Source organism: Prionailurus viverrinus, chromosome D4, assembly GCF_022837055.1.
Source record: "Prionailurus viverrinus isolate Anna chromosome D4, UM_Priviv_1.0, whole genome shotgun sequence".
Lineage (NCBI taxonomy): Eukaryota > Metazoa > Chordata > Mammalia > Carnivora > Felidae > Prionailurus > Prionailurus viverrinus.
This window is the reverse complement of record NC_062573.1, coordinates 90,531,241-90,553,010: the sequence shown is the minus strand read 5'-3', so window position 1 is coordinate 90,553,010 and position 21,770 is coordinate 90,531,241. Positions and strand designations below refer to the sequence as shown.

Sequence of the window (21,770 nt, the reverse complement as noted above, 5' to 3'; positions counted from 1 at the left end):
CCTCCTTCCTCCCAGCTGCCTGGAAAATGTCAGAGGTTTCCAAATGGCCGCTGGCAACTTTCCCTGCACCCTCCTGCTGAGGTCGGGGCCCGAGTGGCCTCCGCAGGGACCCGGGTTGCCGCTCTGATTTACGATGAACTTCACCTTCCGGCCCTCGCTCAGACCAGTCCCAGGGAAGCTGACACAGCGCTGGTTCAGCTGAGAGAGGTCGGAGAGGACAGAGAGCTGCCCACAGAGGCCCCTTTCCTTCTGGACCCCTCACTCAGGAGCTTTCCAGGGACACACCCAGGGCAACACAATAGAGAGTGTGTGTGGGGCCAGATGGCCCCTCCCTCACTTCTGCTGACTGAGCACCAGGGGGAGGGGTAAGAGAGCAGGGCCAGAGCCCTAAACTGGGCCAGTAAAGCTGGGGTGGGGGGGAAGGGGAGGGGCCTTTAAGGAACTTTCTAGAAGCCCCACCCATTGCTCCTGCTTCCATTTCATTGGCCAGAACTGTGTCACGTGCCCATTCCTATACACACGGAGCCCCAGAGATGTCTTATTTTCACTGGGAGAAGTTCTGTCAGTAAGGAAGAAGGTGAAACCACGGGGGGCCTACAGAAGGCACTTCCTTTGGGAGCTGCCCCTGCAACCTGGTGTTGGGGATGGGAGCTGAGAGACGCCAGCAGAGTAGGCCTTTGGCCTTGAATCCTATTTCATAACCAGTTGTATCTCCCCCTTCCTGTGCTGCATTACAGTCTGGTTGCCCTCGAGGCCAAGTTTTCTTGAACTGGGTTTTAGCCTTGCTTTGGGGGCGAGAGTGGGGGAGGCAGGTCTAAACTTCCCAGCCTGGAAAAGAGTGGCTGCAGGTGCAGGCCGTAGAAGCAACTGGGAACCAGAACCGATCCGTGAGGTTGGGAATCTTCTGGAAGGGAGCCGGACCTTCTTGAGAGCAAGCAGTGGGAAGTACAACCACCCAAGGGCAGGACAGACCCAGGGGACCCTCCCACGGCGAAGGGCCTCAGTTGATGGGTCCCATTCTTCAGAGTGTCCTGTCACAACTCCCAGGCTGCCGCTGGGTCCCCTTGGCCACCCCATGTGTGATCCTTGGGAGGGAAAGGGGAAGCAGAGGGGGGTCCGCTGTGGATTTCGTCTACGGATTCCAGCTCGGGGCACTGGAAGGAGGCTGACACTGGGCCTGAGACACGGGTCTGAGAGACAGACCCATCCTGATACATAGATCGGAGCATGGGAGTCAAGCTCGTAGAATGTACCACATCACTTCACTTTGACTTCTCAGGACATCAATGTCCACCACGTGCTTTTGAATTCAAGGACAGCTGGGGAAAAGTGCCAATAAACTTTGGCCTTTTTCTTTTTTTAAGGGAAAGGAGGAAGACAACCATCTGGGGGAGCCCCTAACACGTGGGTCGCTCCTGGCCAATGGAGCTCCGCTATCCACACCCACAGGGAGCAGGGCTGACCGTTGTCATTCACGGAAGGGCCCGGAAGCTGGGGGAAGAGTTTCGCCACGGCTATTTTGGGCTCCTCTTTAAACTCGGAACCCTGCTGAGCAGACACGAACACAGAAAGAAAACAGCTCCCGGAGGCAGCAGTGAGCAGACTCTTTACTCTGGCGGATTATACACCATCAACCACCTGTTCCGGCTCGTGTCCTCCTGAGAGGGGCCGGTGAATACAAACAAAAATAGTTCTCTACAAAACCAAGTTTCCAGCCTTCCCAACCCTCCTTCCTAACTCCCTCCCCCAGACGGTGAGTTCCTTGGTCACCAGGCCTCACGGAGTCTGGTGGGTTGCAAAGGAAAACAAAGAAAGAAGAGTTGTAGGCAACAGGAGTTCGGGGTCCGCTGGCCTATGGTAAGCCAGGGACAGGCGCAGGGGGTGTCTGCAACAGTCGCATATGTGTGTGTGTGTGTGTGTGTGTGCGCGTGTGTGTGTGTTGGGAGGCAGACCTGGAGGTGTTGAGGTGAGAATTTCTCCCCACCCGCTGTCTCACCACCAGCCAAAAAAAAAAAAAAAAAAAAAAAAAAGAAAAAAGGGTGGGGGGCGGCGGGTGATACAAAAGAAAACCTAAGACCCAAATCGCAGGCGGCTGGGGCCAGAGCCCCCACAGCGCCCCCTGCGGCGGCGGAGGGCAGTGCCGGGCCGGGGGCAGGTGCCACTGACCGCGGCGGGAGCAGGCGGGAGGGCTCTGCTGTGTAGCACCTGGGAGCAGCTCGGGCCGCACCCTTCTCGCCGCCCGGCCTCGGGCGCCGGCCCCCGGGGCCCTCGAGCCCCCCAGGGCCGCCCCCCGGGCGCAGGGTCCCCTCCGGGCCGGGCTCAGCAGCCCAGGCGGGCGGCCAGCCCCAGCAGCAGCAGGCAGCCGAGCAGGGTGGCGGGGCGCGGGGCGGTCCCGGGCGCGCGGTCGCAGTCCAGGCCGCCGTCCTCCGCGGCGGGGTCGCAGCGGGGCTGCTCGCAGCGCACGCCGGTGTAGCCGCGCGGGCAGGCGCAGCGCTGGTTCTGCAGGCAGGTGCCGCCGTTCTGGCAGAGCAGCTGGTCATCGTCACACACGTTGGCTGCAGGGCGGAGGGGCGGTTAACGCGGGCGGTGGCCCGGTCCACCCCCGCCCCCCTCGGTGGAGCTTCTGCGACTGGGACGGGCCGGGGGGGGGGTGTTGGAGGCCCAGGGCGCCCTTGGTGAGAAACGCCCCAGCGTGGATGGTGACGGTGGCGAGAGCTGGCCCCCGTCTCCTTCCCGCCACTGCCCTCGGCTCTCCCCGCCTACTGGCCTTGCGACGCACCTGCTCTCTCTCCTCCAGAGCTTTGCACCTGCCTTTCCCTGTGCCAGGAGCGCCCTTCCATCATCCTTCCCAGGCTTAGAGCCCACTGTCCTTTCGGTCTCGCCAGGCCACCGCTTGCTCGGACAGCTTCCCACCCTCCCGCTCCGCAAACCCGTCCTCGTCAGCCAAATCCCACCAACCGCCAACTCCGCCTCTGCCTCCGACTCCCCGCTCAACCGGCCCCCAGATCGGCCGCCTCCCGGTTCCCACCTGGCACCGGCTCCATTCCCCGGTCGCCTCAGGCCTCGGCCTCCGCCCCGGGCCCCGCCCCGCCCCCAGCCCAAGCCCCGCCCCGACGCCCGTGGCCCCGCCCCCCGACCGCAAGCCCCGCCCGCCGGGCGCACACTCACGGTAGCAGCCCTGGCGCCAATAGTGCGTCGGGAGGCAGTCGTCGCACTTGGGTCCCGCTGCGCCCTCGCGGCACTCGCAGAAGCCGGTCTCGTTGCACCGGTCGTGCAGGGAGCCGATCTGGTTGCAGTTACACTCTGGACGGACACGGGCACGGCGTGCGGTCAGGGCGAGCTGTGGGCGTCCTCCGCACCGACCCCCACCCCGCCCGGCCCCGCATCCCTCCAGCCTGCGCCCGGCCCTTCCCCGGTGATGCACCCCACACCGTGTCCACGTGCGCCCACGGCTGCCCGACGGGCCAGATCTCGAGGGAAGGCGGTAGCATCCATTAGCCACTCCCTCCCCCTGGCCCCGGGGGCAGCCCCAACCCCTCTCTGGGCCTCTGTGTAACTGGAGGGAGCGCCGAACCTTCCCAGATCCAAAGGGCTTTAAGATCCATGACAGGTGGGAGGAGCCTCATCAGGGCAGGGCATCCGGGTCGAGGGGCTACTGGGGGAGCACGGAGCACACAGGGTGGGAGGAGGCCTCCAGCCTCCCTCAGCCCCTTCCCTGTTGGTTGCTTGGCGGGCCTCTGCTCTGTGGGAGGGGGCAAAGGTCCCCACTCTGGGAATCCTTGAAGCAGAGGAGGCAGAGAGAGGCAAGGAGAGAGGAATGTATCCGGGAGGCAGGGAATGCCTCGACTAGGATCGGGAAGCCCCACCCTGTCCCTACAGCTGGCCAGTGTGCCATCGGCAGCACGATTCCATTTGGGTCACTTTAGAGTCGATGGAATTATCTGAAGGCCAATGCCATAATTCAGACTGACCGCTCCAGCCCTGCGGGCAGCCCCTCCTCTGTGAAGCCAGAGCTGACCCGGTGGGCGGAGGATGGGCAGCGGGATGCCAAGGGGGCTGGGCACCCGAGGACCGAGCACCTGCCTCCAGTGGAGACAGAGGCAGGGGTGGTGGGCAGCCCTTCCAGGCTGCTGGGCGCTGGCTGGGGCCTTGGGTCTGGCCTTTTGGGATGGCCTGCCTGTGCCCGGGCCCAGGGCCCCCACAGATTGCTTCTCTACCGCCAAACCAGTCCTGGAGCAGAGTGTGAAGAGAGCAGATGGAGTGCCCCCTGGGTCTTACAAGCTGGGCCTCTGCTTATGAAGCACTGGGGGGCGCCTGGGTGGCGCAGTCGGTTAAGCGTCCGACTTCAGCTCAGGTCATGATCTCACGGCCTGTGAGTCCGAGCCCCGCGTCAGACTCTGTGCTGACAGCCTCAGAGCCTGGAGACACAGATTCTGTGTCTCCCCCTCTCCTGCTCATGCTCTGTCTCTCTCTGTCTCAAAAATAAATAAAAACATTTAAAAAATTACAAAAAAAATAAAAGCACCAGAAGGACTTCGTTGGAAGAAAAGCTTCAGCCACGAAAAATGGGTTGAAAACCTTTGATCTGGAGGCTCCTGGGTGGCTCAGTGGGTTAAGCGTCTGACTCTTGATTTTGGGCTCAGGTCATGATCTCACAGGTTTGTGAGTTCGAGCCCTGCATCGGGCTCTGCCCTGATGGTGCAGAGCCTGCTTGGGACTCTCTCTCTCTCTCCAAATAAATGGACTTAATAATAAAAAAAAACCCTTTGATCTAATCTACTTCTCCGTTTTACAAGCAGGGAAACTGAGGCCCATAGCAAGCTCTAGAACCAGTCTTTGTAACTAGTGGTTCTGCAATTCCAGTGCCTGTGGGAGGTTCCTCATAGAGCGGATTCTGGAGCCTTCTGTCTTTGGAGACGCCCAGCTGACGTGGGCCCCCCCCCCCCCCACCTTCCCGGGGGATTCGGACACAGGGGTCTCGGGACCCCGCCCGGCCTGCCCCTCCCCACCAGCAGCACCCACGCCGCGCCCCGCGGCCCGGCCCGAGCGGCTCACCGATGCACACGTTCTCGTCGTCCAGCTCGGCAGAGCCATTGCGATAGTAGCCCAGACGGCAGTGCTGGCAGTGCTGGCCTCGCGTGTTGTGTTTGCAGCTGACACACGTCACCACGTTCAGGAAGTCGATGTAGCTGCAGCGGTTGGAGTGGCCGTAACACTCACAGTCTGGGCCGGCCGAGCGTGAGAAACACCACGGGTCAGTGGGCCAAGGGAGACCGGGCCTTCCTGCCACCCCCTGCACCGTGTATTGGGGGAAACTGAGGCACGGGGCGAGGACAGACCAGCCCGGGGCATGCAGGGAGCAGGAAGGTGCCGCGGGCCGCCAACGCTTCCCTGTCCCAACGCGGGAGGAGACAGGAGGTGTGTTCGCCCAGCCCACGCGTTCCCACCTGGCCCCGGGGGGGCAGGGATTCAGGGAGGGCCAGCGGCTCGGAAGGATGCCCGTGTGATGCCTGGGCGACTGGGAATGATTCATGCAGGGAGGGTGGGTCGCGCAGCCAGCGTGAGCGCAGGAAGGACAGTGCCTGGGGGCGCGGCGCTCAGCGCGGCAACCCCCCGGGTGACTCGGCAAAGGGAAGATGCGTGCATGGGTTCCGGGGCGAGATGGAATGGGCCAGGAGCTTCCTCCACATGCTGCTTTGGAAGATCACTGGACGGAAAACGCCCACCTGCCGGACCTTTTATTATTAGCCTGAGCTGTTCTGCAAACGTGATTGGCATCAGAGGGCCTCCTCTCGCACAGCCCCCTGAGAATGGGTACATCTTAGGGTATGTGCCCCGGGCGTCTCTTTCCGCCCCCCTGATAGTCTTGGCCTGGCTTTGGACTCTTACTGCAGGTACACGGTCCCACCCACACCGAGGACAGCCACCTCTGTGCCATCCTGCTGTTTCTCCCAGTCCTCCCCCTGCTCCAGGGACTGGGCGAGTCCCAAGACTGCCGGGCAAGGCATCCCGAAGGCATGGGAATTGGCTCCCCGTCCCAAGAAGGCAGCTATCCCTTGGTGTCCCTCCTAAGGGGCTCAGCACCCCCTCGAACAGGAAAGCCAGTGTGACTGCCCTTGAACGGGCAAGACGCTGGCCGCCCTCCTGAAACACCATCTGTGCATCTCTGGAGGACCGAACCTCCCTTTCGTGATGGGAGAGGAAGGAACTGACGAGGTCTTGGTGGTCAAGGGCATGGGAGACCTTGGGGAAGCGAGCCTCAGAGCTGTGCCCAGGAGGAGGCGGTGGGCCTGCCACACCTTTGGCCTCCTGGACCTGCCCCCTCCGCCTGTCCCCCCGGGAGTAATGAGAAGGTGAGCCATCTCCCAAGCGTCTCAAGGAGTGGCACCGGTGACCCCTGTGTTCCAGCTCTTGCTTCGACCAAGACGGGCCCCTGGGCTACACCTCCCAGGGGAGCCAGGACAGGCTATTTCTGGAAGCTCCGGTGCCTGCCCTGTGCCTGCCCACTGTGCTTCTGACTCATACCTGCTCCCAGCTCCCTTGGGGAGGGAGGACTGAGGGAAGAGAGGCTCGGTTTCACCTTGACCCAGCTACTCCGGGAGGGGTTTCGGAGCCAGCCATGGGTCCTCCGTCTTGTATCACCGTTTTCCAGTGCAGGTTGGGGGAGAGGTGGCTGAATCCAGCCCGGGGCCATCCTCTTACCTTGGAATTCTTCAATGGGCACCACTTCAGCAGATTTGGGCTTGAGCTGGAAAGGTCTGGAGGCCGGGGCAGGGGCGGGGGCAGCAGCAAAGGTGCCCACAACTTGGAGAGACGAGAAACACGCTCTTTCGTCGCCACGGTCCAGCTGCCGAGGGCAGGCTGTCCGAGCCCAGGGAAAGCGCAACGGAGGGTCCCACGGGGCCCTGGGCACGTTCACCTGCTCAGATCTGAGGGGGCACAGCACATCCGGGAGCCACGCAGAGGCAGCCCTCTGCCTCCGGTGCCCCTTCGGAGACCACTTACACACTCGGCTGGATTAATTCTCCCAAATTACTTCTCTAGCCCCGGCATCCCCCGACAGCATGCTAAGTGCTTTGCTGACGCTGAATGATTTTCTGACTGCGAATATCGCTTAGCTCTCTCCTCTCCTCTCCAAACTCCCGCGGGCATCAAACCCAGAGTGTGCACCTGGCATACGAGGCTCTGGCATCTCCCTTTCTGAAGCAATCCCCACCCCCCGCTCCAGGCACAGCGAGTCCTTTCCTATCCACGGACCCCACCCCTGCCTGCAGGTGTATCGAGCCATGAACCCAGACAGCACCTGCCTTCCACATCACAACTCCCTGGGGCCCAGCCCCATCTTTGTGAGTGAGCACACTATCCCGGCAGCAAAGTCGGCTCCGCTTCCCTCTGGGAGTCTGCGGTGCCCTCGTCGGTCCCGTCCGGGGCAGGGTAGCGAGGGCTCAAGAGGCCCCATCACCAGGGAGGGACCCTCACTGGTTGCGGCTCTAGCTCCAGAACTGCCTGCCAGCAGAGGGCGCTCAGAGCCCCGCTCACGGCTCCTGGAGGGGCCCGGGTTGCTGTCCAGACAGGCTTTCAGACCTAACGTCCAGGGAGCAGGTGAGCTGGGCTGGGAACGGCCTCCCGACTTGGGAGGGTCGGGCAGGGCCCCCGTGTGCTTCAAGTGAACGTCCATCGAGGCTACAAACGAGCCTGTGCGTGTCTCCTCCCCCTGCTGTGGGACACTGAGGCTCTGGGCTTGGTATCCACACCATCGACGGCGCCCCCTGCCCCATTGGCGGGATCCCACCGCCAAGCCTTTGCCCCGGCTGGTCCCGCCGCCACCTGAGATGCGCTCTCTTCCTTCATCCACCGGTAGTCAGCCCCTGGGTCTGAGGCCGCCACCCCATTCCTGCAGGAGGGCCTGACCCTCTCCGAACTCCCCTCCCTGCCCTGGGGGGTCCTGTAGCTGACAGTGGCAGGGCAGGATTCCCGTGGTCAGGGCAGAGTCCCCACTTAGCCCCGAAGCCCATGGGGGGAGTGTAGGATTAACAGGGGTTGCATCACACTGGATCCCTCTAAGAAGGTGAACGCTGGGGTGTGAGCAGATGGCTCTCCGAGGCCCCTCCCCTCACCTCCCGAGGGCCGCCCCCGCCTCCCCCCCCCCCCCACCTGCCTCCCGGCACCTACACCTGCTAACTCTGCTACATAGGGAGGGGCCTGCGGTCTAAGGAACTTTCCCGCCCCCATACCTTCTGCACTGGAGGGCATCTGGGGCCCGGGGGAGCTCTCCCCGAGGGGGGCAGCTGTAGATGGCCTGATCCACTCTTGGGGGGAAGAAAAGGAGAAGCCCAGTTATGCGACAGGGTGGGGCTGGGGGATTTGGGGGGCACCCGGAGTCATCACACACCCATAGGACCCTTAGCAGAAGCAGCACGGTCTACACTGGCCAAGTGGAACTGGGTCCAGGTCTACGGGAGAGGCAGCGTCTACACCTACTACAGCCTGTGGCCTGAAGCCAGAGGAGAGGGGGGCGGGGCTGAGCCCGAGAACCTGCACACTTTGGGCCGTCCTTTCTTCGGCGGGACACCTGATTATACGACCCTTCTGCCCTCCCTGTGTTGTCCCCGAACCTACTGAGGGTAGAGAGGGATCCAGTCCCGTATTTGGGCGCAGACCTTTCTGTGCCCAAGTCCCTGGCTGATGGCTGTAAAGGGGAGCAGGGGTCATCAAACGCGTCCAGAACGGTCTTTGAAGGCTGCCTGTCCGACACCAACGCGGGGACCGGAGCCCCTCCACCATCTGACCCGCCCTCCCCAGCCCACAGCGTGGGCCCACTTTCGCCAGGGACCGCGATGCGAGTCAACCCCCAGGGTCGCCGTGCCTGTCCCCAAGACTAAGCGGCCCCAAAGCGAGGGAAGCGGGCAGGGCTGGCGAAGGCAAGGCATGGCTCTGCACTGAATTTCAAAAGACAAACCCAGAGGGACAGGGGAGAAATCGGATTCTTTCCACTTCTTAAAGGGATTACGCACGATGCCGGCTGGTGGGGAGAGACAGAAAATCTACCAGCTAAAAAGTGCAGGAGACTCTCCAGCTGGGCGCTGGGAGCCTTTGGGCATCGAATTGACATTAATACGGGGCTCAGTGAGGAGAGAAGGCTGCAGGACCCAAATTGGCAAGGGCTTAATTAGAGCCGAAACAAAAGCAGCCCCGGAGCCTTTTTGCTTTAGAGCCTTTCTCCCACCACCCTCTGCGGCCGAGGATTAGTGGTCCTGAGCAGCTCTTCCTGCCCCACAGCCCCTGCCCTCCAGACAGCTAGACATCGGCAAGACGGAGCCACATCTGGGCCAGAGGGTCACGGGCCCAGCCGGACTCCGGTCAAAGAGTCTGAAGCACCTGTCGGGAGGCACGTGGGGGGACTCAGGACCTTTCTGGGGGCTGGGAGCCGGGGGCAAGAAAGACCCCTGGCTGGGCTCCCCGGGACACGCTCAGGTGCGCGGGAAGAACAGTCTCACCGCGGCCTGTGTCGTGTGCCAAGGCCAGATGGAGGTCCCTTCTGTTCCTTGGGAATCAGGCAGTGGCTCCAGCCGGGGGGGGTTGGGGTGGTGCTGGGTGGCTGTGGAGGCAGCTATCTCTCCTCTGGAGTCGGTGAGCCCCGAGTTCGAATCCTCCCTGCGCATCTCTGTAATCCTATTTATTACCTTGAGCGGCTGCCTCTTTCTTTCTTCTCAAACAGCTTTATTGAAGTATAGTTTACGCGCCATGAACTCCACCTGCTTCTTCCCAAGCCTTAACATTCACCTGTGGGACCAGGAACTAACGGTCCTATCCCCTTGGAACTGTGGGCCCACACGTCCACACTCCGCCAACTGGAGGGACCGTAATTATTAGTGGGGGTCCACGTACATGGGGCCCAGGGAGGGCACAGGCTTCAGCTGCTAGGAGGAGCGATGACCTCCGAGACACGGGCTGCTGGGGTCACTGACTGTCACGCTGGAGCCACCTCCTGCCCCAAAGCGCCCTGCCGCCCTCACTGGGGTCACCACGCAAAGCTGACCACGACCCACTGAATGTTTGAGGAGTGCGCCTTCTCACTACCTGGGTCCCGGGGACCCTCGTGATTCGCACCCACCTCGCCTGGCTCGCCGCCCTGATCTGAGCCTCTCTTTACCTCCCAGCCGTGCAGCTTGCCCTGAACCGCGTGCACCAAATCCGAAGCAGCTCAGAAAATGGGTTCAAGGTTACTCCGTGTGTGTGTGTGTGTGTGTGTGTGTCCGGTCCCCACCCAGACAGACCACTGTTTGCAGGCAGACACAGCACCCACTATAGCGAATTTTGCTCCGTATCCCCATCACAGACGTTGCAAAATCAAGCACAAGCCTCAGGCGGCCAGCTTATGTCCTGGCATTCCCAGCATGGACCCGGCCTTCACCCCAAAGAGGACCCCTGGGCCAGGAGGCTCCCCTGTAACTCCTGAATCTCCTGACCAGCCCCTGCCTCCTGCAAATACCGCCCTCCCCGTGGAGAAGGGCAGAAATCAAGAGTGGGGGGGTGTCACCCTCTGGGTCCCACGGAGGAGCTAAGCCAGATGGCCCAAGAACAAGGGGGACTTTTCCTCTGCAGGTCCGTGCGCAGAGGAAGGAAGGGTCACGGCACCGTCCAAGGAGCGAGGCGCCCCTGCCGTCTCCTCTCTGCTGGGGCTCACTGCCGAGCTCCCCTTCCCAGCCGGGACCAGGGAGAATTCCCTCGGCCACGTCCTCCTGGCACCCTCCGGGAAGGATGGATCGTTTCGGACTCCTGGCATTTGCAGTGGGCGGGGACAGGACATTTCCAGCACCCCAGGCCTCGAATACACACCAATCCCGACTTCGGAGGGGAATTCGAACCAGAGAGCGGGTGTCTCCGAGCCTGTCCGTCGCTGCGGACCCCTAAGAGTGGCTGCTCCGGTTGACGCGGTGTGGGATGCTCGCCCTGGCCTAGCCCTGCCCCCCGCCCCTCCCCCCGCCGCCCAGAAAAGCCCAGCAGTCCCTACTCTAAAAACCCGGGCCCAGAGGTGCCCTCCTGCCTCGCTGATCAGAGAAGCTCGTCCTCTTGGCTCAGTCTGTGCTGTGCACTCCCAGGGGTCGGCTGCCGAGGCGCCGGGGGCACAACAGGGTGCGGGGGTGGCGGCGCCTGGAGCAGAGCACTGAGGCAGGAGCCCCCCTGGGAGACAGGCTTTGGGCGCACTTCGTGTGGCCTGGATGTCACTAGGCCCCTCCCCCGGTTCCTCGGTCACCCCGTTCTCCCGGCCATGCTGGTCTCGGGGATCCTCCTCAGCTGTGCTTTGGGGGGCAGGAGGTAGAAGGGTCCAGGCTAAAGTGAGCCCCAGATCCCCTGGCTGGGGCCCAGGAACAGATGGGCCCGGACGGCCTGGAGGCCCCTCAGCCCCACACTCTCGTGGCTCTAGGGTCTAGTGTTCTCTAGTCTAAGAGCCAAGCCCCTATAGCAGGTGCACATCACAGAGGTGGGGGAAAGGCCGGGACAGCTGGGCCGTAGCTGGGCACCCACCTGTGGGCTGTGGGGTGCTGGGGGCCCCGGGGCCCCGCGCAGCGGATGTGGAGAGGGCAAGAGTGCTGGGGGCCCCTCTCATGGCCACGGTGGCCACAGGGGCTTTGGGGATGGGGTCCTTCCGGGGCCTACCGATGCCTGGCAAGAGATGAGAAGGGGAAGAGAGGGTGGAGGTTGGCGGGGATGGGGGGTTGGCGGGCGTGGGGGGTTGGCGGGGATGGGGGGTTGGCGGGGGTGGGGGCAACGCAACTTCCGGCCTCACTGAGCGGGCCAGCATCCCCTCCAGAACCCAGCTTCCTCTGGCACCTTCTCTGCGACAGGGAACGGCCCAGGGTGGGCTGTGGCCCCGCTCAAGCATGTCTGAGATGGGAGGTGTGCCAGTGGCTGACTCGACACCGGCCAGTCCTCTCCTGCTAACTCTAAAAGCAGACACGCCACCCACCTGGGGGGAGGGTGCCAGGATTCAATGAGGTCCTGGAAGGACCCTGCGTAGCTGGTGCCTGGTGCTGTGAGGGCTTGAGAGCCGGTGGCCTGATGATGGACGTGAGGACGACACTCACGCCCCCCCCCTCCCTTCCCCCCCTCCCCCTCGGGCCCGAGCTGGATCCCAGCTTACCTGTCCCAGCCTCACGGGGCTCGGGGGACTTCTGCCACTGGCCAAGATCAAGGGACCCCCCCCCCACACCTGACTCTTGCCCGGCAGGAGAGGGAGACATGGGAGGGGGCGGTTCACCCAGGGGCTGCGGGGACCCTTTCCAAAGCAGCACTAACCAGGAAGCTCGAGGGAAGAAATGGGAGATGCGCTGGCTGCAGGCCACAGCACAGGGGACGGGAGAGAGCAGGTGGAGGTGAGAAGTGAACGGGGGGGGGGGGGGGGGGGGGAGGGGCAGTTAGAAGTGGGGAGAGGCCGGCGGCCACGGGCCGGGGAAGCCCCTTCTTTTCTCTCCCGTTCTTGCCAGGAGTCGCAAAGAGGCTCGGGCCCCAGGGGCCGTCCCCAGGGCAGCGGGCTCGGAGCGTACTTACTGCCAACAGCAGAGCCTGCGGCGGCACCTGCGGGGAGAGAAGGAGGGTCACCGGGCCTCTGGCCACCTCCTCCCTGCACAGGAGGGGATGGCGGGGCCGGGGGAAGGAAACCTGGAGACGATGATCCCACTTCATCCTGAGCCCTGAGAGGGAGGGGCCGCCTTAGCCCATTTTGCAGATGCAGAAATGAAGTCTCAGAGCCGTGACTTAACCCCGGGGCGCCTGCTGGTAAGTGTCAAACGCTCCACTGGGGGCTTCACCCGCACCCTCTTCTTTGATTTTGGACTCTCAGGTCCTGCCGTGCAGGTGGGGGCCTTTCTTCGGGGGTGCCACCAGGCACAGGCCACCAGGGAGAAAGCACCGCATGGGTTCCCGTCTGGGGACATGTGGACGTGGCCGAATGACTCATTGAAAAATAATCGTAGCAGCTGCTATGTGCTGAATGCTTGCTATGCGCCAGGCACGTGCCCAGCGCGGCCCCCGTGGGGGCCTTTTAGTCCCCACACAACCCCACAGGGCTTTGGGATGGGCCTGATTCCACGGATCAGGAAACGGGGCTCCGGGTGAAACAGCCTGTCTGAGGCCACAGGGCTGTGAGTGGCAGAGGCCCTTCTGTCCGTGCGTGTCCACGCCCCGGGGGGGGCGGGGTGATGGAGGTGTAGGTCATGGTCTGACCGGGGAGTCTGGAGATACCATGGTAAGAATCATCAGCACTGGAGGGAAGGAGCTGATGTCAGGCTTCCCCCCGCCCACCCCCGACCAGGTGTTCCGGAAGAAAGAACAGGGGCAAGGGTGCCCCTTGGAACCCTGGGAGGCCCTCCAGGGGGGAGGCTGTGGTGTGGGGAGTGGGGTATGACCCCCCCCACCCCCAGTGAGCCCTGCAGGACAGCCAGGGACAGATCAGGGGACCCCTGATCTCAGAGGGCCTTGTAGGGGGGCGTGCGGGCTGGGCTAGGATTCTATTCTGAGGGCCTGGGGGTGAGGTGTGATGAGGGGAGGGGGGCACCCTGGTGAGGAGCGCCCTTTGCTTGCAGAGGGGAGGGGACTGGAGGGCCCCTGAGGGGAGGGCCACTATTGCAGCAGCAAGGGAGGAGATGGGGAGCCAGAGCTGGTGGTGGTGGAGGGGAAGGTCCAGAGTCAGGGGTGACCCCCCCAGACTTTCAGCTTGGCTCCCTGGGTGCTGGTGCCATTTACTGAGATGCAGACGTTGGGGGGGGGTGGTGAGGGCAAAATTAGCCTGGGAGTGACTTGTTTCTGTCTGTGTCTTGGCGGCTGTTTTCTTCTCGTTGTCCTAGAGAAGGTGGGGGTCCCAGGGGCGGGGACAGCGTTAGGCTGAGGATACTAGAATCTCCAGCCTCATCTCTGCTCCTGGGTATTCCAGAAGAAACCCCTCTTTCCCCAGGGGTGGGGTGGGACTCTGGGGAAGCGGGGAACAGCTCCAGGAGCTCCCCAAAATCAAGGGGCTTCACCTGCCCCTGCAGGATGGAGGGGAGAGGGTCCAGAGGCAAAGCCTGGCGTGTGTGTGTGTGTGTGTGTGTGTGTGTGTGTGTGTGCGCACGTGCCCGTTGCTGGCTGGACAGAGCAGGTGGCCTGCAGGTCTGAGCAGGTCTGTGAGACTGTCAGTGCCTCGTCAGGAGACTCCGGCACATCCTTCCAGGTGGAGGATGGAGAGGAGGTGGGGCAGAGAGCAGGGATGGGGAGGCCAGCAGGACAGATATAGGGAGGCAGACTGCCAGTCAGAGAGGGAGGTGACAGCCACTAAAGAAAGGCCTCAAGAACCGGTTCCAACAAAGAGATGGGTCGGGCACCTGGTGGGGAGGGAGCCGGGTGGGGCGGCTGTCAGCGCCCAGAGCTCTGGGCGCCTTTGAAGGCCCAGAGTGCTGTGAGTGCCTGGCAAGTCAGACCTTCAAAGGCCTGTCGCCCAGCACAGGCACGACATGCCTGTCATGGCCTCGCTGTGAGGCCTCCAGCTTTGATCAGCCTAAAGTCACATAAATCTTTCACGTTGGCGGAGGGAGGGCACCAATGGAGGGGCTCCTGCGGGGGCGCCCGGGCAGGCAGGTGGGCGGGTGGCCCCGGGGCAGGACGCCCAGTGGCTGGCACACAGCTTGCTGCTGGACTAAGGCTGCTGGGCCTCAAGTCTGCTCATCTAGAGAACGGGGGGTAATAATAATCCCGCCCTCGGGGCAGCCGTGAGAGCTGAGCGAGAAGCTGTGCGTTTGTGCCTGGTGCAGCGTCTCTACCGCAGCTCGGGGGCTCCCTGGGATTCGTCATGTCATGAAAACAGCCATGGACTATGCTGGGGGTCCCTGGTGAGTGGGGTGCCCCGACGGGTGCTCACGATGTAGGCACGGATGGGCACGCCCCAAGGAACACGTTCCCGGCCCGGGAGGCTGAGCCCGGAGGAGAGGACTGTGCAGAGAGCGAAGGCCGGGAAGGCTGAGGGGATCTCAGGCCAGGGCCTCAGAGGACCGCCCTGGAGAATGGGCTAATAGGAGACCCGCTTCCAGGAGCGAATCTGAGGGTCGTGGTGACCACGCAGCGTGTGGTGCCCGTGTGGCGGGTTGTACACGCCCCACGACGCCGGGTATGAGGGGCGGTGCTGAAAATCACGGCCAGGAGGGAGGGAGGGGCCTCCACCACCCTCCTCCTGACACCCTGTGGTGCCTTCTCCCCAGCCCGCAGGGCCCAGAAGGGGAAGGACGAGCCGCTCAGCTGGGGTTTCACTCTGGCTGGGCCCAGAAGGCCGGGGGGGGGGGGGGGGGGGGGCGGGGGGGGGGGCGGGGGGGGGGGTTCGGTTCCTGCAGGAGGCAGGCGGGTCTTACAAGGCCTGACGCTGGCAAACGCGGAAGACGCGGGGGGCGCGAGTGTACGTGCAGGCACGCTCGCGTGTCTGTGCGCACGTGTGCTCACGTGTGCGTGCGCGACCCACGGCCCCCCCCAGGTTGAAGGGCGGGAGGGGCCACAGCCTCGCCGGCTGGGGGCGGGTGGGGGGCACCGCTGGGGGGCGCTGTGGCCGCTCGACCCTTACGTACACGCGTTGGGAGAGCCGTGGGGCAGCGGCAGGTAGGAGCCGGCGCGCCAGGACCGCGTGCGGAAGTTCCTCTTGCACTTGCCGCAGTCGGGGCCCGTGGTGTTGTGTTCACACTCACACTGCAGGCTGCCCTCGCGCACGGAGCACAGGCTGGCGTGCAGGTTGCACTTGCACCTGGGGGGACACGGAGGGCCAGAGAGGTCAGTGCACGTCGGGGGCAGGCGGGCAGGGCCCCGGGGAAAGGAGAGCGCGGCCAGGAGGCTAGCACCCTCCTTCAGGACCGCAAAATCCGCCCCCCCCGCCCTGCTCGGCAGGGAGCACAGCCTTTCAGTCCCTTCCCGGGATGGACAGAGCTGCCCCCCCCCCCCCCCCCACCCGGTCCGCTCCCCTCGCTGATGGTGTTTGCAGGGCCTTCCTGCATCTCAGGGCAGGCTCACGCGGCGACCTTGACCCAGACGCTGTATCCTCATCATCTTTGCTCGTGACAGAGGCAGGTTGGCGGGTGGCAAGAGCCGCTCACCAGCCCTCCCCACGCAGGCCAGGTTCCCCCCCCCCCCCCCCCCCCCCCCGGCCCCGGGCTGCACCCCTGCTCCCCGCCTCCGCCCACGCCCTTGAGGGCAGATGGAGAGAACCCCCGCTCCCCAACCCCCGGTCGGTTCATCCACACATGTATTATTCATTCGTTCATTCAAATATTTATAGGCAACTCATTATTCTGAAATCCGGTAAATAAAGGGAGGGAGTCAGGCATGTCCTGTCTGTCCTGTGTAAACTGTACCTCTGGGTAACCAAATGTGGGATGAGGGGATGTTTCTTTTTATAGAAGCATCCCAGCTAGCAACGGGAGAAGAAAGCAGGACTAGAAGGCCACCGTGGAGCAGCCCTCACTCCATGCACGGCTCTGGGCTCTGGGCTCTGGGCTCTGAGCGTCCGCAGCCCGCAACCTCACAAGAGACGGCCGGCGGGACGAGGCTTCCCAAGGGAAGGACACACGGGACCCCGAAAGCGATCTCAGCCAAACAAACGGAGCTCGAATCTGATCAAGCCAGCTGATCAAGCCGGCTATGAATTTGCAGCAACTACCAAGGACAGAGAAACACACTAAGGAACACCAGCGGGACGCAGTCAGCCAAATCTGGACAGAGGGGACTCCGGAAGTGACGAGCCAGGTTCTTTACCGGATGAACTACAAGCGGCAAAACTTGATGGGGGGGGGGGGACCTAGACCAAGAGAGGCCTCAAAGTCATCAACCGAAGGCAGGGCAAGGACCTCATCTGAATCTTGGTTCAAACAACCTCTAAACTCAAACAAGCAAATACTATGTCTGTTCACGAGACAGCTGGGAATTTGAAGACTGTATCTGACGATCTGAAATTAACGTTGATTAGGCGCGGCCATGGTGTTGGGGTTCTAGTTCTGTAAAGTCCTTATCTTTTCGAGACACAAGCCGAAGTCTTTACAGATGAAATTATCTGGTGTCTGGGATTTGCTTCGGAATAGCACGGAAAGCAGGCATGTGGCCGGAGACACCGATGAAACCAGAGAGGCCACGAGTTGCTAACTGCCAACGCTGGGTGACAGGTATATGGCGGTGTTAGTTTCGCATGCATGCTGCAAATCCTGCGTGACACAAAGGAAGCAAGAGTGCTCTAGATTCTGATACGGGAAGATTTCCAAGGAGTATTGTCAATGCGTGTAAAAAGCAAATTGCAGAATGCTGCGTGTAGCAGAATCCTGTTTTTATTAAAATGTGCAAAATAACATATGTATATATAGGGTCCCTGTTACGTGCCAGGCTCTGGGCTGGGAACAGAGAACGGAATGGTCAACAAAGCAGGTGGGGTCCCTGCCCCGGTGGAGTATAGAGTCTAGGAGGGCAATGATTGACACATCAGTGATGGGGGAGGGGGGAATTTCAGGGCAGTGAAGCCGTTCTGTGTGGCACTGTCATGGTGGATGCAGGACACTGGGCATTTGTCCAAACCCACAGTGCTGATAATGACACTGAGACTGAGCCCTGATGTAAACCTGCGGCTCTGGTTAATAATAATAACAAGGCACCACTGCTCATCCGCTGTAACAAATGCAACACATGTAACAAAAAAAAGCTGTTGCACATGGTGTATGGGGGGGGGTTGCTGTGTACAGGGAGACAGGGGGTATTTGGAACTCTCTCCACCACAGGCTCAATTTTCCGTAAGCCTAAAACTGCTCTAAAACCCAAAGTCGATGAATTTAACAACGGTAATCGTGCAAATCTTTAATTAATGGCAATGGTTATCGGGGCCCAAGCATCATACCCAGGAGGGGGTATCATGGTGGGAGGGGGTCCTAACTTCGTCTTGGGGGAAGAGGACGGGCTTCCAGGAAGAAGGGTTTTAAGCTGAGGCCTGAAGGCGGATCAAGAGTTTGCGAGACAAAGAGGAGATGCTATTAATACAATGTTATATTACATGTGTCATTAAAGGCTATTTCAAACCGTGGGGAATGTTCCTAATACAAATGAAAAGACCACGCTCACAGAGCACGTACCGTGGGCCAGACCGCATCTCATCCAAGGCTTTAATGACCATGGGAGTTGGCCCCACTGTCACCTTCATTTTACGGACCAGGAAAAGGAGGCCCAGAGAGGTTAAGTATCTCGCCCAGAGTCACAGGCTGCCCAAAGATATGCCTGCGACTGGAACTCAGAGATACTCAACTCCAGAGTCCCACAGGCGAATATGGGGTAGGACGTGGGTCGGAAACAAGCAGGTTACTGAGCTGTACGTGAGAAGAGTTATAAGCTGACTGTGTCCCCTAAATCCACATGTTGAAGGCCTAGCCATTCGTGCGACCATGTGTGGACACGGGGCCTTGAGGGAGTAATTAAGGTTAAATGAGGTCATAAGGGTGGGGCCCTGGGGGCCTCCAGGGAGGAAGGACACCAGAGCTCTCTCCCCACCGAGTGAGGACACCTGAGCAGTCGGTCGTCTGAGCCAGGAAGTGGGGCCTCACCAGAAATCAACCCTGCCTGCGCCCGAATCATGGGCCTCGAGCCTCCAAAACTGTCCGGAAAGCGAGTGTCCGTTGTGTAACCCAGCCAGTCTGTGGGGTTCGGTTACGGCGGCCCAGGAGGACTGACACACGCAGCCTCCGGTTACACTCAAAGTACATCTATCCACACCCAAACCACCGACAGAAAGGGCACCTGGGCATCACTGTGGTTGTCCCAGGTCGGGAGGGGATGGGATGATGAATGGTTTCTATTTTCTTCTCTGTCACTTGGCATGTTTTCTACACTATCGTGAGCAGGTATTACATCTATAAGCAGATGACAAACGTTAGTTTAAACCGGGCAGTCAGGGGTGGGGAGGGGCTGGTTGCTGAGCTCACACAGGCCCTTCCTCTGGGGGAGAAGTGGGTCCTTCAGGTCTCAGGGGGGCTGTTTGGGAAACCCTGTTCCCAGTCCCCTACCTCCCGTTGTTTGTGACTCAAGTCTCGGGTCCAAGGACAGGAGCGCCTGAGTGGGTCTGTCGGCTCAGCTCACGATCTCACAGTTTGTGAGTTCGAGCCCCGCGTCGGGCTCTGTGCTGACAGCTCAGAGCCTGGAGCCTGTTTCGGATTCTGTGTCTCCCTCCCTCTCTGCCTCTCCCCTCCTTGGGTTCTGTCTCTCTTTCTCTCTCAAAAATAAATAAACATTAAAAAAAAAAAAAGAATTCTGATGCAGACAAAGGCGCTGTCCCTGGTGTTAGCAGGTCTGAAGGCTGTATTCTTTTATTTTATTTAATTTATTTATTTATTTATTTATTTATTTATTTATTTATTTATTTATTTATTTTTAATGTTTATTCTTGAGAGAGACAGAGTGTGAGCAGGGGAGGGGCAGAGAGAGAGGGAGACGCAGAATCGGAAGCAGGCTCCAGGCTCTTAGCCGTCAGCACAGAGCCCGACTCAGGGCTCGAGCTCGAGACCCTGGGATCATGACCTGAGCTGAAGTCAGGAGTTGGACACAACCGGCTGAGCCACCCGGGTGCCCCAAGCTTATATTCTTTCAACTCCTGCTCCCCCGCACAGCCTGGGCCCTGACCCTGTCGAGATTCTACTGCAGCTCAGAGCTGAACACACGCAGCCTGAAGAAGCCTGTTCGCTCTTTCTCCGGAGCTCCAAACCACAGCCGAGTACACACCGTGGGCCCACCATGGGCTCTGCTCCCAGAAAGGCACAGGGACATGGGCAGGCACCTGTTGGCATGGGTGACTCTTCCTCCTGGGGACGCTAGACCCCAGAGACAGTCCCTGGCAAAGAGAGGTCCTGTGCTTAAGCTTACTGGTCAGCACATACGTTTCCCTAATGCCAACACCCTTCTCCCACCCCCCCCACCCCCCACACAGCCGCATTAGCGTATCACCGGCTCTGACAAGTTCTGCAGGAAAGAAAACCTGTCTTTGTCTAGCAAAAGTTTGTTTGCAGAGTGTATTTGACCTCAGAAGATTTTTTTTTTCCCCTTCTGAATTCCTATTGAACATCCCACTGTACTAGCCGGAGAGGAACACCCCAGCTGTGTGGAACCAGGAATGTGTTCCATGCCTCTGGTCTGAGGACGGGATATTTTTAGGTATCAGCTCCATAAAGAAACGATGACCACCTCAACTTTGGGTGATAACACTGACCTTGGCTTGTTCAGAATGCATAAAGACCAGCTGAAGCTGAGAAGCATATGGTAACGAGGGTAGCAGGGGGTCTGGGGTGTCAGGGCTGGACATTCCTGTGGGGTCCAGGCTGGGGAGAAGCCAAGGCCACGTAGCCCGCTCCTCCGGACCGCATCCTGACCCCAGCTCCGCCCCAGTCCCGTGCTGGCCCCTCCCACGCGCCTCCTCTCCCACAGCTGTCTTGGCTTCTCCACCCTCCCTGGCTGAGCCCTGGAATGAGCTCGTGCCTCCTCCGGCAAGGAGAGTAGTTCCCTGCTGGGCATGGCTGCCAGGAGAAGCCCACAGAGCGGGGGGAAGCCTCACCAGGGCTGGCACAGAAACGGAGCCCAGTCAGTGGAGGTGCTTCTTCGTCTGCCTGATTTTGCGGGAAGCTCTGGGTGTCGCTGGCTCTGTGCGTGTGCGTGCGCGCGTGGAGCTCTCTCCCTCTCTCTACGTCTCTCCGTGTCTCTGTGTCTCCCCCGTCCCCGTCTCTGTCCAGCAGGTGTCCTGATCCTGCTTTCCTCTGGACCTCGGCGCAGGCCGTTCCCTCCACCTGGCGCCCGCTGCCAGGCCCCGCCCCCTTCTCCTAAAGGCAAGGGCTGGCAGACGGGTCAGTTTCAAGGCCAAGCGTCACTTCTGCGGGGGGGGGGTAGGGGGGATGGGGTCACAACCCCTGCTCCGTCAGCCCCTGTTGCACGGCCCTTCGCCCCCGTGTGCGTCAGCGTCAGCACCGTCTCCGTGGTGGCGCGCACGACCACGTGACCGAGCTGCACGGGTCAGCGAGGAAACAGGTTCATGGTTGCTGTTTACTTTGAACACACGGTGGGTTTTTGTTTTTTTTTTTGAAGTGGCCAACTCGTCAAACCTGGGGATCTGAGGCATGTTACTGCCTAGGTGAGGCGATAAAGTGTATTCACTTAAAGCAATCATCAAGCAAGTAAATAAATAATACGGGATATTATTTATCCACGTGCACGAGAATAAAGTCAGACCATACACAGGGGTTAACTCAACACGGATCGAAGACCCACATGGAAGGGCTAAAACCAGGAAAATGGCAACAGACGGGTAAATCTTCCTGACTTCGGGTAGAGCAGTGGTTTCTTACCCATGATGCCCAAAGCACAGGTAACAGAAGAAAAAAAAATAGATACATTGGATTTCATCAAAATTAAAAAACTTGTGTCAGAGGGCACCGTCCAGAAAGTGAAAAGACAATTCATGGAACGGGAGAAAAATTTTGCAAATTATTATTAATATAATAATAATTATTATCAATATACTCATTCGCAATATTTAATTAAATCAATCATTTAACATTTAATGTAAATAATTTAATCAGTAATTGAAATTAATTATATTAATTATAGTATATATTATATACTATTAATATAGCAAATAATATATAATTAAATAATATATATTATTTAATATATCTTTTATGTATAATTTTTTAATAATTTTTTTTACATTTATTTATTTTTTAGAGACAGAGACAGAGCGTGATCAGGGG

At 60.3% G+C, this 21,770-nt stretch overlaps 1 protein-coding gene across 6 annotated transcripts in view; it reads right to left on the bottom strand.

Annotated features, from left to right (window-relative positions):
• Window positions 1-1,589: 1,589 nt before the first annotated feature.
• Window positions 1,590-21,770, bottom strand: part of NTNG2 (netrin G2) — a 67,437-nt gene continuing 47,256 nt past the window's right edge. For 3 of the 6 annotated variants that reach the window (XM_047831040.1, XM_047831041.1, XM_047831043.1), the window contains 8 exons: window positions 15,588-15,760; window positions 12,553-12,579; window positions 11,530-11,667; window positions 6,703-6,804; window positions 5,736-5,804; window positions 5,056-5,223; window positions 3,169-3,303; window positions 1,590-2,555 (listed from right to left, as the gene is read on the bottom strand). In XM_047831040.1, the coding sequence (XP_047686996.1) occupies window positions 2,320-2,555; window positions 3,169-3,303; window positions 5,056-5,223; window positions 5,736-5,804; window positions 6,703-6,804; window positions 11,530-11,667; window positions 12,553-12,579; window positions 15,588-15,760 (1,048 nt within the window). In that variant the 3' untranslated portion in view covers window positions 1,590-2,319. Of the gene's footprint in view, window positions 2,556-3,168; window positions 3,304-5,055; window positions 5,224-5,735; window positions 5,805-6,702; window positions 6,805-7,246; window positions 8,310-11,529; window positions 11,668-12,552; window positions 12,580-15,587; window positions 15,761-21,770 lie in introns of those variants that run through there. The other 3 variants (XM_047831042.1, XM_047831044.1, XM_047831046.1) reach the window with 3 other exon arrangements.